Source organism: Staurois parvus, unplaced genomic scaffold, assembly GCF_062004578.1.
Source record: "Staurois parvus isolate SC_StPar_1 unplaced genomic scaffold, SC_StPar_1.0 ptg000315l, whole genome shotgun sequence".
NCBI lineage: Eukaryota > Metazoa > Chordata > Amphibia > Anura > Ranidae > Staurois > Staurois parvus.
Window position 1 is genome coordinate 3911886 of NW_028318111.1, and position 15004 is coordinate 3926889.

The following is a 15004-nucleotide window of genomic DNA, read 5'->3' on the forward strand; positions in this document are numbered from 1 at the left end:
TTAGTTACGCTGACCATCTTATATGTAAAATGTCTTTCAGCACAGTAGTTGGGGACTTTTTTTCTTTTTTTTATTATTATTAGGAATTTAAGCAAAACATAATAAAATTTGTATTAAAAAAAAAAACATTTTCAGACACCCGTTTGCTATATGTTAACTTAGAAAAGAATGGCTTGCTTGATTAACATTAACCAGCTGGATATACTATTTTTTATTTTTTATCTTTTTTTTTTTTTTCCTCTTCCTTTACATAAAAGAAAGGACAAAGTCTTACGCACTGCCCCACGTCTTCAACCTGTGGGGTTGTCCAACAAGAACTGGGGATTTATTAAGTTCACTTCAGCAGCATGTAACCTTTCCAAAGATTTTTTTTTTTATTTTAAAGGCCAAATCCAGTTTAGAAATAGAGGTGAGAGTTTGAACATCTGTTGAGTTTTTATCTGTGTCTTTGGCTCCTTTGTGAAGATTTCCCCAGCTCTTTTTTGTGTTACGCCTGGATGGCATATGAGGAGAATGGCGGACACCAGTAAAGAAAGGCACAGACCTCAACAATAACTTTACAGAGGTTCTTCACCTTTATCGCTCTAAAAAAACAAAAAAGTAATTTTGCTGCTGTGTCTATCTCCATTGAAGATATTTGCCCCTCTGTCCCTGTGCTTCCTTGTGAGCTGCTGTCTATTTGACTCCAGAATACGGAATAAGAGGAAGTCTCTCCAATGGAAACACAAATGACAAAATTTTATAGAGGTGTTAACACATACCCACTCTACTAGCCCAAAAATTAGGCTGGAGTTGGGTTGTGATTGGGAATAGAAGCACCCATATAACGTACATTTCCCACTTTCTTTATGTCCTTGCAAGCCACTGACCCACAACAGTATGAAGCAGAAGGGAAAATGGAAGTCCTGGTGTGCATACTTTTGTGTGAATGGTTAATCATAAAGTAAAGATAATGGGCTCCAGAGCTTTCAGCTCCAATATCTTCTAACCTAGCTAACCAGATTCGGTACTCCCCTACAAAGATTCTTCCAAGAATACAGCTGTTTCTGTGGCAACAAGGTATTCCTATATTCATTTAGAAAAATCACTAATTTCGGATTGCTCTATATTTAAATTTAATCAAAATAAAAAAAAACTCCACTTCTTTGGACCAGGTTTTCCCCATTTACACATTTTTCAGCTTATAATTACCAGAAAATATATATTTTTTTTAACAAATGTAAACAAATACATTTGGTTTTATTTGGGGGATTTTCAGATATTTTCAGATATTTTAGCTAATTTTTAACCAGTGCCAGAACATTTCGAATGGCATCTGTGGAACACATTCAAACTATGCAACAACCTTAGTTATAGAATTTTATGCCGCAAAATACAATTGGGTAGGTTATAAGATATATATTTTTTTCTTCATAGGTTTTCATTGTAAAGTGTGATTGCTATACATATTTTAACTGAAATGCACAATTCACTACCTTTAGACGAAATTTAGGGTCTTTAAATTCTAAACTGTTCTGGGAATAATAAAGAAGCAATTTAGTCTCATATACAGTGTTTTTTATGGGGATAAGATAAAATCTGCCATAATGTTTTATAATTGTAAAATTTTAGAGAATTTTATCAAGGACAGCCAATAGCCAGTTCTTCATTTAAATCATGTCTGTTATACACAATCCTTGATCGTCTCTTTTTAAAGCATAGTACAGATGTTGTGTGTACTGTATTGTTTGAATTCATAAAACTGTGTTAAACAGTAATATGAATTATATACGTTGGAATAGTGAGGCTGTACAATTAGAGCAGGGGTCTCGAAACTTTACTGTCCTTTAGGCTTTAGGTGGGCCACACTGTGGCCTCTGGGTGTAAACCATGTACCATCATTGGTTTAATGGAAGGGATAGGACCCCATTGATGGTGTCAGTGGGAGGAATAGTGCCCCATTGATGGTGTCAGTGGGAGGAATAGTGCCCCATCTTTGGTTTTAATGCGAAGAATGGTGCCCCATTGTTGGTATCGGTGGGAGGAGTAGTGTCTTATCATTGGTGTCAGTTGGAGGAATTGTACCCCATTGTTGGTATCAGTGGGAGGAATAGTGCCCCATTGTTGGTATCAGTGGGCAAAATAGTGCCCCATTGTTGGTATCAATGGGCGAAATAGTGCCCCATTGTTGGTATCAGTGGGCGAAATAGTGCCCCATTGTTGGTGTCAGTGGGAGAAATAGTGCCCCATTGTTGGTGTCAGTGGGAGAAATAGTGCCCCATTGTTGGTGTCAGTGGGATAAATGGTGCCCCATTGTTGGTGTCAGTGGGATAAATGGTGCCCCATTGTTGGTGTCAGTGGGAGAAATGGTGCCCCATTGTTGGTGTCAGTGGGAGAAATGGTGCCCCATTGTTGGTGTCAGTGGGAGAAATAGTGCCCCATTGTTGGTGTCAGTGGGAGAAATGGTGCCCCATTGTTGGTGTCAGTGGGAGAAATGGTGCCCCATTGTTGGTGTCAGTGGGAGAAATTGTGCCCCATTGTTCGTGTCATTGGGAGGAATAGTACACCAGCATTGGTTTTAATTGGAGGGATAGGGCCCCATTGATGGTGTCAGTGGGAGGAATAGTGCCCCATCATTGGTTTGAATGGGAGGAATAGTGCCCCATCGTTGGTATTGATGGGAGAAATAGGGCCTCATCAGTGGTTTTAGTGGGAGGATTGGTGGTTTATCATTGGTGTAATTTGGTGGAGTAGTGCCCCAAGGGCTGGATGCAGGCATGTAAAGGGCGACAGTTTGAAAACCATTTAATTAGAGAATATAATGGGAATGTGCAATTGTAGAGTAAGAGCGTAGAACTGGAGCGTGTGAATTTACACACCAAATAAACTAATTTGTTTCTTTCATAGTTTGAAAAAGAGAAGCAACATGACATCCGGACCTTCTTCTCATCCAAACCTGCTTCTGACAAAAAGCGCAAGAGAACAGAGGAAGACCCAGAGACTACGGAGCTACAAGAGGAACAAGAAGAAGAACCTGCTGTGCAGGAAGTGTCTGATGTGGGTGCAGAAGTCTCAGCAGATAGCAGTGAAGTGATAGACGTTGATGCACTCTTTATAGATGAAGATTTTGAACAACAAGCCAAGCGTTTTCGTCCCACAGGTACACAGACTCCCAAATCCACCCCAAAAACCCCTCACATGGGAAAAAGAAAATCCTGGAGTGGCAAACCTTCTGCTTTGTTCTCCTCGCCTAAAGCACGTGGTTCTTCTGAAGGTACTATGTCCACACCTCCGAGGCCTCCACTCTCTGAGAAACACTGGAACTGTGAGAGTTGTACCTACACCAATAACGCTTTACTGCCTTACTGTGAGATCTGCGAAAGTCCCAGGAGCAAGAAATGTGAGTACAAAAGGCCAATAAGACTGTTTACCTATGGGTTTTTAACGGCATGTCCAGGCATTGCTTAACTATAACCCCAAACCTACCTCCCCCCCCCCCCCGTATCATAAGCCAGCATCTTTAGCAAAAAACTGCACACCATAAACCCCCTCCACCAAACTTTACATTTGGCACAATGCAGTCAGTCAAGTACCATCCTTCTGGCTACCACTGAACCCAGACACGTCCATCAGATTGCCAGACAGAGAAGCGTGATTCATCACTCCGCAGAACACGTCTCCACTGCTCTATAGTCCAGTGGTGGCGTGCTTTACACCACTGTGTCTGATGTAAGGCTTGGATGCAGCTGCTCGGCCATGGAAACCAATTCCATGAAGCTCTCTATGCACTGTTGATGTGCTAATCTGAAGGCCACATGAAGTTTGGAGGTCTTTAGCTGCTCACTCTGCAGACAGTTGTTGACTTCTGCGTACTGTTCGCTTCAGCATGTGCTGACCCCACTCTGTCATTTTACATGGACTACCACTTGGTGGCCTAGTTGCTGTTCCCAGTTGCTTCCACTTTGTTATATTACCACTAACAGTTGACCATGGAATATTTAGTTCAAGGAAATTTCATGGATGGACTTATTGCATAGGTAGCAACCTATCACGGTAGCAAACTTGAATTCTCTGAGCTCCTGAGAGCGATCCATTCTTTCACCAATGTTTGTAGAAGCAGTCTGCATGCCTAGGTGCTTGATTTTATACACTTGTGGCCATGGAGGTGATTGGGACACTTGAATCCAATGATTTGGAGGGGTATCCCAATACTTTTCGCAATCTAGTGTATCTTTTTATCTGCAATCTTCTCTTCTCTGTATTTATACAGCTTGTCTGAGAGTTCAGGAAAAAGAGGTGGATAACTGAAATTACACTCTGAAGAGCTCAGTGAGGAGATCACTGAGAGATGATTGGAGGGAAGAGACACACCCTCCTTCACACCGCTCACAGGAACGGAACTGACCTGAGACTGTCAATCTGCTGGAGGTCCCTCTCCTGTCACCATTTATTCTTGGTGTCAGGAAAACTTGTCAGAAATGATTCATGCTTAAAAGGGCAGTAGACAAAAATTACACTTGGTGCTTTGGTTAGAGACAGGTACACACTGTAGAGGGATATGCTTTGGGCAAGTTTCTTGTCTGATATTTACAACCACATTAACTTAGGTCAGAAACTCTTCCCATCTTCTGGTTTCCTAATCTACCCTCCAGGGAGGTTAGTCTGTGAAGCATTATGTTGACCAGCATATATTTGAGTTGAGCCCTTTGTTAGATTTTAATCTGTTTTTTTTGTAATACAGCTGGGTTTAACATGTGTTCTCTTACATTCATTGATGGACAGTGCTCTTTTGATTCTTGACCATAAGGTTATATCGCCATTTTACAGGAGTAGGACTCTAGGCAGAAATAAGCTCAGCACTCCCTATGAGCTATCCTACCTGGTATAAAAGCCTCTCTCTGCTATAGTCAATTTATTTCTCTGCCTGGGGTTCCAAAGTAGTATTTTTTACCTTTTTTTCCTTGGATCGTCCAAAACACGGCTTTGTTACAAACTGGTTTGCCTATAGCAGAAAGGGAGTTTTATACCAGCTAGGACTGCCCATAGGCGGTGCTGAGTTCTTTTCTACTTAGTGTCCTACTCCTGTCTAGTGTCCTACTACTGTAGGTGGTGATATAACCCTATGGTCAGGAATCAAAAAATCTGTGCCGTGAATTAACTCGGTGAAGGGGCTTTTATGGTGAGTAACAATCTTGTTTTTCAAAATTCTCCAGGTTGTAACTGCAGCCTCTTTTCACCTATTCTGTGCTGTAAGAAACAAGTGCACAGATCTTGTTTTTTTTGTTTGTTTTTTTTTTATAGTATCATTTTTCCAGTATACAAAACATGAGGATACTAGCAACCAATGAGAGAATAAGGTCAACCAGCTGCTCACATGAATAATCATTATTAAAAAAATTGTCTTTGTAAATTGAATTCTTTATTTTCACTCTTAGTATGAATCCAGTTACTAGTATAGCATGCTTTGCTGTTGAGGCATTCTAACTGGACCAGAAGTGGCAGGAGGGTGAACTTGTAAGACATATTCAGCGGGGTGCACACTGGAGGGTTTTCTAGCTGATAAAGGTAATAACAAGCTCCTTGTTGTTCCATGTCTTAGGCATATTAACTTTTGAACTTTCAAATACTGAAAATAAAAAAAAAAAGGTATAAGGAACTGGATCTCTTAGTCCGGGGAGATGTCCTGCTTAGATGTTACACCTGATATAGGGGAAAGTTCCCTTTGACAGCTCCCTAGAGGAAATTATTGTAGGTTGGCTTGAATCTCACTTTGCCTTATTGTGCATGGAGAAATTGCCAAGCCAGTTTTATAGCCAGTTGTGTCACTTATTGCTAGTAATTTTTTTTCATAACTTTTTTCCTGAAAAAGGATTTGCAAAGATTTTCACTAACTTCCTGTTTGATTATGGGACAGGAAATGAAAGGTAATCTCCCCAATGGGGCACAGATGGCAATAAACCCCGACAGGGGTTATAACCCTCCCATACTTCATTAAAAATGGAAAAATAGTTTTACCAATAGTTCTTGAACAAAGGACTTGAGCAGACTTTCCTTTTTTCTCTGATCCATACCCAGTTTAACCCCAATGATCACTGTTTCATTTGGTCCAGAATATGTTTTCTTCAGGGCTTTCCAAGCTCTGGTAAAAGGAGAAGGACCTTCAGAAATGTTTTCACTTTGCTTGTTTCACCTGTTGCTTGAGATTACTTTTTAATTTCTTTTTCCTGAACTTAACCAAGGTCTGGAACAAACTTTTTTTTTTATGTTTTCTCTTAATTTTTACCCAAGTTAATCCTTCAGTCTTTGTGTCCAGAATATGTTTTCTTCAACACTCCAGCCCTGATGAAGGCGTACCGTCAAAACTTCAGAATCGTGTCCGATTTTACCAAACATTTTTTCTTTGTTTACTTGTTTCAACTCTTTTTTTTACGTTATACTCTTGTTTCAGTTGTTGCTTTTTTTTTCTTCTTTCACTTTAGTTACTTGTTTATCTTGTTGCTTGGAATTGCTTTTTAATAATTTTTTTCCTGAACCTAACCAGTGATTGGAGCAGACTTTACTCTTCTATTCCGATTACCCAGTTTAACTGTAAGGATCACTTTGTCTCCACTGTTCCTGAATGTTTTCTTCAGCGCTTTCCAATCTCTGATGAAGACCTTTGAAACCTCAGAAACATGTCAGCTTTTTATTAAACAACATTTTTCTTCTTTATTTACTTGTTTCCCTTTAATTTACTTTTTCACTTTATATACTTGTTTCAGTTGTTGCTTTCCTTTATTTACTTGATTCACTTTATTTGCTTGTTTCACTTTTTGCTTGGAATTGTTTTGTAATTATTTTTCTCCTGAACCTACCCAGGCACTGTCATAGACTTTACTGTTTTGTTCTGATTACCCAAATTAACCTTAAGGATTACCTTGTTTCCACTGGTCCAGAACGTTTGTTTTCTTCAACACTTTCCAATCTCCACCAAAAAAAGACCTGAAAATGGGGACTTTTGAGGCACAACATAGATATAAAAACATGGTTTATTTTGTATCAAAATTCAATATGTAAAACAACATTCTATTTCACAACAGTACTAAAGCATGTAAAAAATGAAAAGTTTACAATATCAAGGAGCAGCAAATCTCTTTCCATGTGATCCATATTCTTTGTAAACTTAAGGCTCATGAGCTCAAAAGTCCCCATTTTCAGGTCTTTTTGGTATATATTTACAATATTAGGGATGTGGCACTTAAACACAGATTTTAATATCAATTACTTTCCAATCTGAAGAAGTCGGACCTTCAGAACCCCAAAAACGTGTTGGATGTTTACTGAACGACAGATTTTCTTTATTTAGGAGTGAATTAAAGGCAAAGTTTACCTTTTACAAAAAATAAATAATAAACACCCATCTTTTTGCAGATAAGAAAATGTGCATTTATTATTTTTTTTTTTTACACTGCAGCCTGTAACGCACCGCACCCTAGATCAGCAGATGCATGTCAGGCTTCTGTAGACTATCAGGATAGCTGTCTGTCTGTACCTCGTACAGGCAGACAGTCACTGAATTGCAGGAAGACTCAATGACTACGAGAGCATTAACCAATGCCCTCATAGTTCATTGGGGACTACAAGCCGTCAGTCGCAGCGGGCGACAGTACTTATAGTTCTTCCATTCACAGAACTCTGTGAATGAATGATGTGGCCCTGTGGGTGGAGCCACACATGGCTGTGCTGTTTTAAATTGTGACAGCAGGTGCCCACAGTAACGCGGAGGGGGGAATCAGGTGGAGAATAGGCAGGAGCTGGAACATGTAACATGTTCTAAAGATGAACTTGTCATTTAAACTGTTTTAGCAATAAAAATACAGCAGTATAACAGGTTTGCATAGAAAGTACAAGTGACACACCCCCTTGTTAGGAAATAAAATCACATTTGTTGAGCAGCTGTCTATTCTCCTATGATAAGGGCTTTATGGTAAAGATGTGCTTCATCTTAAAGGCATGGAAAAATGGTTTAAGCCCTGATGAAGTTACTGTAAACTCCAGAAACGTATTGGATGAAAGAAAAACAAGAATTTTATTTGGAATGTTTAGATGAAATAAGTACCGTTGAACTCTGGAATAGTGGTTCTCTTTTATACGTTTCTCTGCAGTCCTTTTTATGAAGGGCCCATAGGCTCTTCTGACTTTTGAACCAGAACCACAAGGTGCACACTATGCAGTGGGGGTCCAGCTCCTTTCACCTATGTCTGCCACGGCAGACATAAGTGACAGCAGGTGCCCACAGTAACGCGGAGGGGGGAATCAGGTGGAGAATAGGCAGGAGCTGGAACGTGTAACATGTTCCAAAGATGAACTTGTCATTTACACTGTTTTAGCAATAAAAATACAGCAGTATAACAGGTTTGCATAGAAAGTATAAGTGACACACCACCTTGTTAGGAAATAAAATCACATTTGTTGAGCAGCTGTCTATTCTCCTATGATAAGGCCTTTATGGTAAAGATGTGCTTCATCTTAAAGGCATGGAAAAATGGTTTAAGCCCTGATGAAGGTACTGTAAACTCCAGAAACGTATTGGATGAAAGAAAAACAAGAATTTTATTTGGAATGTTTGGACGAAATAAGTACCGTTGAACTCTGGAGTAGTGGTTCCCTTTTATACTTTTCTCTGCAGTCCTTTTCATGAAGGGCCCATAGGCTCTTCTGACTTTTGAACCAGAACCACAAGGTGCACACTATGCAGTGGAGGTCCAGCTCCTTTCACCTATGTCTGCCACAGCTGTATAACAATCAGTAATTTGTATAAAATATTGTAAAAGTAAAATCCTTCCAAAAGAAGCTTGCCATCCAAGTCCTTATACAGAAGCTGCCTAACATGTTTCAGTCCTTTGTTGACATGTATGCCGACTGCGTGCATTGCAGCAGCTGTTTTCTTGTCTCCACGCTTTCCAAATACACTCCAAGGCATTTTTTTCTGCAAACAACCATTTAGCTTGACGGCAAATTTTTCCCCCCTGGTATTTAGGGGATTAATTCCACCAATAAAAGAGACCCAGTAAGCGACACAATTAGATGCTACAGTGGTGGGTAATTTGTATATAACCTTCTAAATGTTATAATATGCTTAACGGTGAATTTCACCACGTAGCCTCAGCGTCTAAAAGAGGCAAATGAGGTTATGCAGATTTGAAAAGTCAGCGCGGGGGGGACCGAGATCCCACCTGAGCATCAATCTGTGAACGCGTCTCCTCACAAAGTGAAAGGTGCCAATTTCTGTCAAGAACGTATGTTGAGAGCTGCAATGGCATGGCATTATGCTGGCACAAATGGACATTTCTGATTAATGTCAGCAGGATGCGAATTCAATGGGCAGGAGCCGAGGTCCTGTTGCCATGGTAGCAAATAAGCCTAACGTTCATTGCCCTGCTGTTTTCTTTCACTCGTCTGGAGATTTATGATGAAAAGGGCAATGAAATTATAGATTTTTAGTTCTTTCACTGACTAATGACGCTGCGTTTGCATTACATTGTAACTAGCTGCAGTTTGCTAGATCCTGTGAGGTAAAGTTTAACGCATTCCAGGAAAGTTTCTTAAAGTCGGGGCCGCGGGTTAAGATTTGTTTGTCCCCAAATACTAAAATAACCCAAATATTAAAGCTCAACTACAGAATTAGCAAATATTTTCTGAATTCAAGAGTCATGTGTAGTCTTCTTTGAATCTTGGAGTGCTTGGTGTATTTATTCCAGATCTGTGCAGTAATCCAGTGTGAGACTTTACTTCCTGTATCAAAGACCACTCACTGCTGCTCTCTCTTCTTTTGAATGTTGTCTGGTCTTGTCTCCGCCCCCTCCTGTAGTGTTCTGTAGGCAGCTTTTAATGGGCAGAGGCTACTGAGACCCTCCCACAGCTCTGCTCTCTGCACAGGCTATATGCAGCACAATGATGATGTCACTACTACTTTTTAAACGTAAGTTTGTAAAGGCATTAGATCCACAAAAGCGGGTTTTTATCCTCCGTGGCTATCGAGGAATGTATTTAATGAAAGTTTTTGTGCCCAGACAGTTTTAAATAAAGCTGGCATTGGAGACTCAGAGGCTGCTGTTCCCAATCTCTCCTTTGGAAAGTTCCTGGCTGTCATTCTGATTTGCATAATTGTTCATAGTCAGCAGCTCAGAAAGTACTGAAACCAGAGATTCAGAAAAGGCCAGGCAATTAATATTTTTTTGAGAAAGGTTAGCAGTGGAATCCCCTTCCTTAGGAGAAAACCCAGAACTTGTATAGTGCCATAATCCTGTATGAAACCTTCCCTGTAATAAAAACCGGTCACTTCACAGTCTCTCCTTGTGCAGTGTGACTGGTCTTGTCTCCACCCCCTCCTGTAGTTTTCTGCGGGCAGCCTAGAGTGGGTGGAGCCTTCTGGGTACCTCCCACAGCTCTGCTCTCTGCGTCCGTACAAGACAGCGTTGTCACTTCTACTTTTACAAGGTGAAAACTGAGTTTTCAAAGGCATTTGGTGCAAACAGCTTTTATTTATTTTATATTTGGTTATTTTATACTTTGTAGCTTTTGAAGAATATATATGAAAGTTTTGTGCCTTGGGTTCAGCATTAATCGTATGCCTTATTTTCTGAGTTATTTCTAGAGTTATTTACCTATTTCTTTGTGTTTTTTCACAGTTCTTCACGCTCAAGTGTTTTTCTGCCCCCCGCTTCCTAAAAAATGATTTGGTCACCGTAGGTCAGTGGTTCATAACCTCAGTTCTCAATTACCCCCAACAGGTCATGTTTTCAAGATTTTCTTCACCTTGCACAGGTGCTGAAATGTGTTACCAAACCCACAACAGTAAAATCAGTCTGTATATGCAGTAAAGCATGCTGGTTCTACTCACTGTGGAACCGAAGGGGCTGTTACAACCGCTCCATCTCCGCCACCCCCCTCTGCCAATTACTCCACTGGCTTCCGATTGCGCAACGGATCAAATTCAAAATCCTAACACTGACGTACAAAGCTGTCCACCATACTGCCCCGAACTACATCACTGACCTAATATCCAAGTACCGCCCAGCACGCACACTCCGCTCCTCACAAGACCTCCTTCCCTCTAGTTCCCTGGTCTCCTCCTCCCATGCCCGCCTCCAGGACTTCTCCAGGGTGTCACCCATCCTCTGGAACTCCCTGCCCCAACCCATCAGATTATCACCTACTCTCCTCTCCTTTAGGCGCACCCTGAAAACCCATCTCTTCAGGGAAGCCTACCCCACCCCCTGCTAATTCCCGACCTCCTCCACTCTTCCTACCACTCCATCCCCCACAGCTATCTCCTCCTGTACCACTATCCCCTCCCTCCTAGATTGTAAGCTCCAAAGAGCAGGGCCCTCAATCCCCTCATGTTTTGCATTGTATTGGTATTGTTCTGTCACATGTTCTGTCCCCCTTTGTAATGGACAGCGCTGAGCGAACCATTGGCGCTTTATAAATACTGTATAATAATAATAATTGTGTAAAAAGGCTGTTTGAACTGGACCTGCATTGTTTTTTTTCCCAGTGTGAATTTATCCACTTCCATACCGGGCACTTTAACCCCCTTTCTGCCCAGGCCATTTTTCAGGTTTCAGCGCTGTTGCACTTTGAATGACAATTGCGTGGTCATACAACACTGTACGCAGTCATACAACATTCTACCCAAACTAAAATGTTATCATTTTCTTCACACAACTAGAGCTTTCTTTTGGTGGTATTTAATCACTGCTGGGGTTTTTATTTTTTGCTAAATTAACAAAAAAAGACCGAAAATTTTGAAAAAAAACCCCACATTTTTCTTTGTTTTTGTTATAAAAGTTTGAAAAATAAATAATTGTTCTTCATAAATTTAGGCCGAGATGTATTCTGCTACATGTCTTTTGTGAAAATAACCCAAATTAGGATGTATTATTTAGTTTGTAGGAAAGTTATTGAGTTCACAAACTATGGTATAGATCTGAAAATTGATCAATCCTGAAGTACTGACAGCCAATCTAATTTCTTGAGGTCCAAGAATGTCAGAACAGTACAGATATCCCCCCAAATGACCCCTTTTTGCAAAGTAGACAGTCCGACGTAATTCATAAGAGGTATGGCGAGTTTTTTGAAGTTGTAATTTGTTTGTCATAATTTTTTGGAAAATGAAAAATTTTTAATTATTTTCACTATTTTTTTACTTACTGTCACCAGTGCAGTACAGCGTCATCATATAACTGGCATGGTGGTGATGAGGGACACTGACTGGTGACAGTACGGGAAAAAAAATATATTATTTTAAAAAAAAATTATTTTTTTTTTAGTTTTAATTTTTAAAAAAAATGTTTTCTCTTTTTTTAAGATTTGTTTTCATATTTCAATATGACCAAAGTAGTATAATGTTACCATAGTAACATTGTACTACTTTGGGGAAGTGATCAGTTTTTTGTTTTTTTACTTTGCTATAGGCAAGAATTTACCTGAATGACATCGATTCAATCAGGGTTTTTATTTATTTATTTTTTTTTGTGCTTGGCTGTGATTTGGCCACGGCTAATCACATGACACAGCTGGGCTGTGATTAGCCCAGATTGTGCATGTGATCGCTGTGACCATTCACATCTAGACACACTTGTATACAATTGATGGCATGAAAGGAAGCTATCCATTGTATACAACTCTCATGTGGCCTTCTGTGATTGTCACAGCAGGTCACATGGTACTGGAAACAGGGCCGGTACTCAGATCTGTCATCGGCCGTGTCCGAGGTACATGGCCGGTAATAGATCATGCCGCAGAGCGGCCCTGCGGGGCGGGCGTGCTGCTCATGACTGAAAGGGCGCCATATGGCGTCCACCTGGAGGGATGGGCTGCTCGCCCGGCCGCCTTTGTGCTATTGGCCGGACGGGAACCGGTTAAAGCACAGGCCTAATCAGCAGCTTGTTTGGCAGTAACCTTATTGGTTCACTTCTGGTATGTTTACTTTGTTGCTAGTCAAGCCCTGATGAAAGGGTACTTAGGCCCCCGAAACATGTTGGCTGCTTTTTGAATTGTACCCCTTACATATGATGGAATAAAGTTGTATCTGGACCTCTTAGCAGTGGTGTGGCACTTCAATTTCAACTCTTCTTGATTAAACAGGTCCAAAGACTCCCTCTGTAGCTTTTTTTTTTAAGTTGACTCTATTGCCTTGCAGCTTCCCATGGAGCCACTCTTGCATGTGCACTTCCGGCAGACTAGCAGCAGTTAGATGCACTAGCATATTTAGATACACTAACAAATTGAGGCCGGCCCACAATGCACTTACACAGGCAGTTACAGCAACAGGATTTTTCCTGTTGGGATAAAGCTTTTATAACTGTAGCCGAACACTGCTACAGTGAAGAAGAATCATTAACTGAACACTTCGGCAGAAACCTAGTGTCCACCTCCAGGATCTTCCAGACAACTCACTGGCTCCTGTTGTCAGTCTTTGCGTGACTACTAGACATAGGAGTTGGACACTCCCAGAAAGTATTAGTTTTTCAGAGTACAACCAGTTAGCGGCATAGAAGATGTGTGCAGTCTGTCTTCTCATTTTACCAGGAGACTACAGAGAATTATTCAACATGAAGGTATCCACAGAACATTTGTTATTTAACTCTGACATTAATCGAGACACTGACAGAGTGGGAACCCGGTTCTTTCATCTAATTAGTGGATGGCGGAATGTCCGAGCATTTTTGTAAGTAATGCTTTGTCTATAAAAGTAACTCTGCCCAATACAAATTTTCTTTTTTGGGAGGGAGGCCTGAAATTGAAAATTTGCCTTTAACCACTTCCTTCCCAGGACTATTTTGACACTTCTCAATAAATGTAAAAATCTGTTTTTTTTCTAGAAAATTACTTAGAACCCCAGAACATTATATATTTTTTTAACCACTTGCCTACCAGGCACTTTTACCCCCTTCCTGCTCTGGCCAATTTTCAGCTTTCAGCGCTGTTGCACTTTGAATGACAGTTGCGCGGTCATGCAACACTGTACCCATATGACATTTTTATAATTTTTTTCACACAAATAGAACTTTCTTTTGGTGGTATTTAATCACCACTGTTTTTTTATTTATTGCACTATAAATAAAAAAAGAGCAAAACAAAAAAAAAGTTTTTCTTTGTTTCTCTTATAAAATTTTGCAAACAGGTAAATTTTCTCCTTCACTGATGTGCGTTGATGCGGCACCACTGATAAGCAGCACTGATGAGGAGGCACTGATATGCAGCAATGATGGGCACTGATAGGCAGCACTGATCAGTGCCCTAATTATCAGTGCAGATCTGCTTTGTGACATTTGCCAGTTATCGGCAATACTTTCCTCACGCTGTGACAGCGTGAGGTAAGTGCTGCCGATAGATGGCAACTGTATTTACTTTGTGATCAGCTGTGTCATTGGACTCAGCAGATCACGTGGTAAAAGGCCTCTGTGATTGGCCTTTTACCTAGTCATGTGATCAGATGTGTCCATAGGCACTGACAGCACCGGGTGCGCACCGCTGCGGGCGAATTCTGGGAGGACATCATATGATGCCCTCCCAGAACTAGGCAACCGTGCTGTAGCCTTCTTTCGGCTATAGTGTGGTTGTACAGTGGTTAAAGCAGCGGCCCTAGAGAAAAAAATAGTGGGAGTTGCAATTTTTTTATGTCACATGGTATTTGCGCATCGGTCTTGCAAAAGCAATTTTTTTTGGAATACCAAACATGTCACACTTTAAAATTGCACACTCCCATGGAATGGCGAGACAGACTACAGTACTTAAAAATCTCCATAGTGGACACCTTTAAAAGCCTTTACCAGTTACCACAGGAGCTCTGGTGCTAGAGTTCTTGCTCTCCCTATAACATTCGCAGTGGTACACATATGTGGTGTGAACACCATTTACATATGCCTGTATGACCCACTTACGTTTTCGCCTTTGCGCACGAGCATGGGGGGACAGGGGCCCTTTAATATTTTTTTATTTCTCTCACACGGGATGAACATCCCTTGTGATAGCATGG

The 15004-nt window shown here is 40.7% G+C and overlaps 1 protein-coding gene across 2 annotated transcripts in view; it reads left to right on the forward strand.

Moving 5' to 3' along the window:
- ZRANB3 (zinc finger RANBP2-type containing 3) overlaps positions 1-15004 on the forward strand; it is a 427423-nt gene that overhangs the window by 339057 nt on the left and 73362 nt on the right. For both annotated transcript variants that reach the window (XM_089683596.1, XM_089683597.1), the window contains one exon: positions 2887-3379. In XM_089683596.1, coding sequence (XP_089539722.1) covers positions 2887-3379 — 493 coding nt within the window. The remainder of the gene's footprint in view (positions 1-2886; positions 3380-15004) is intronic.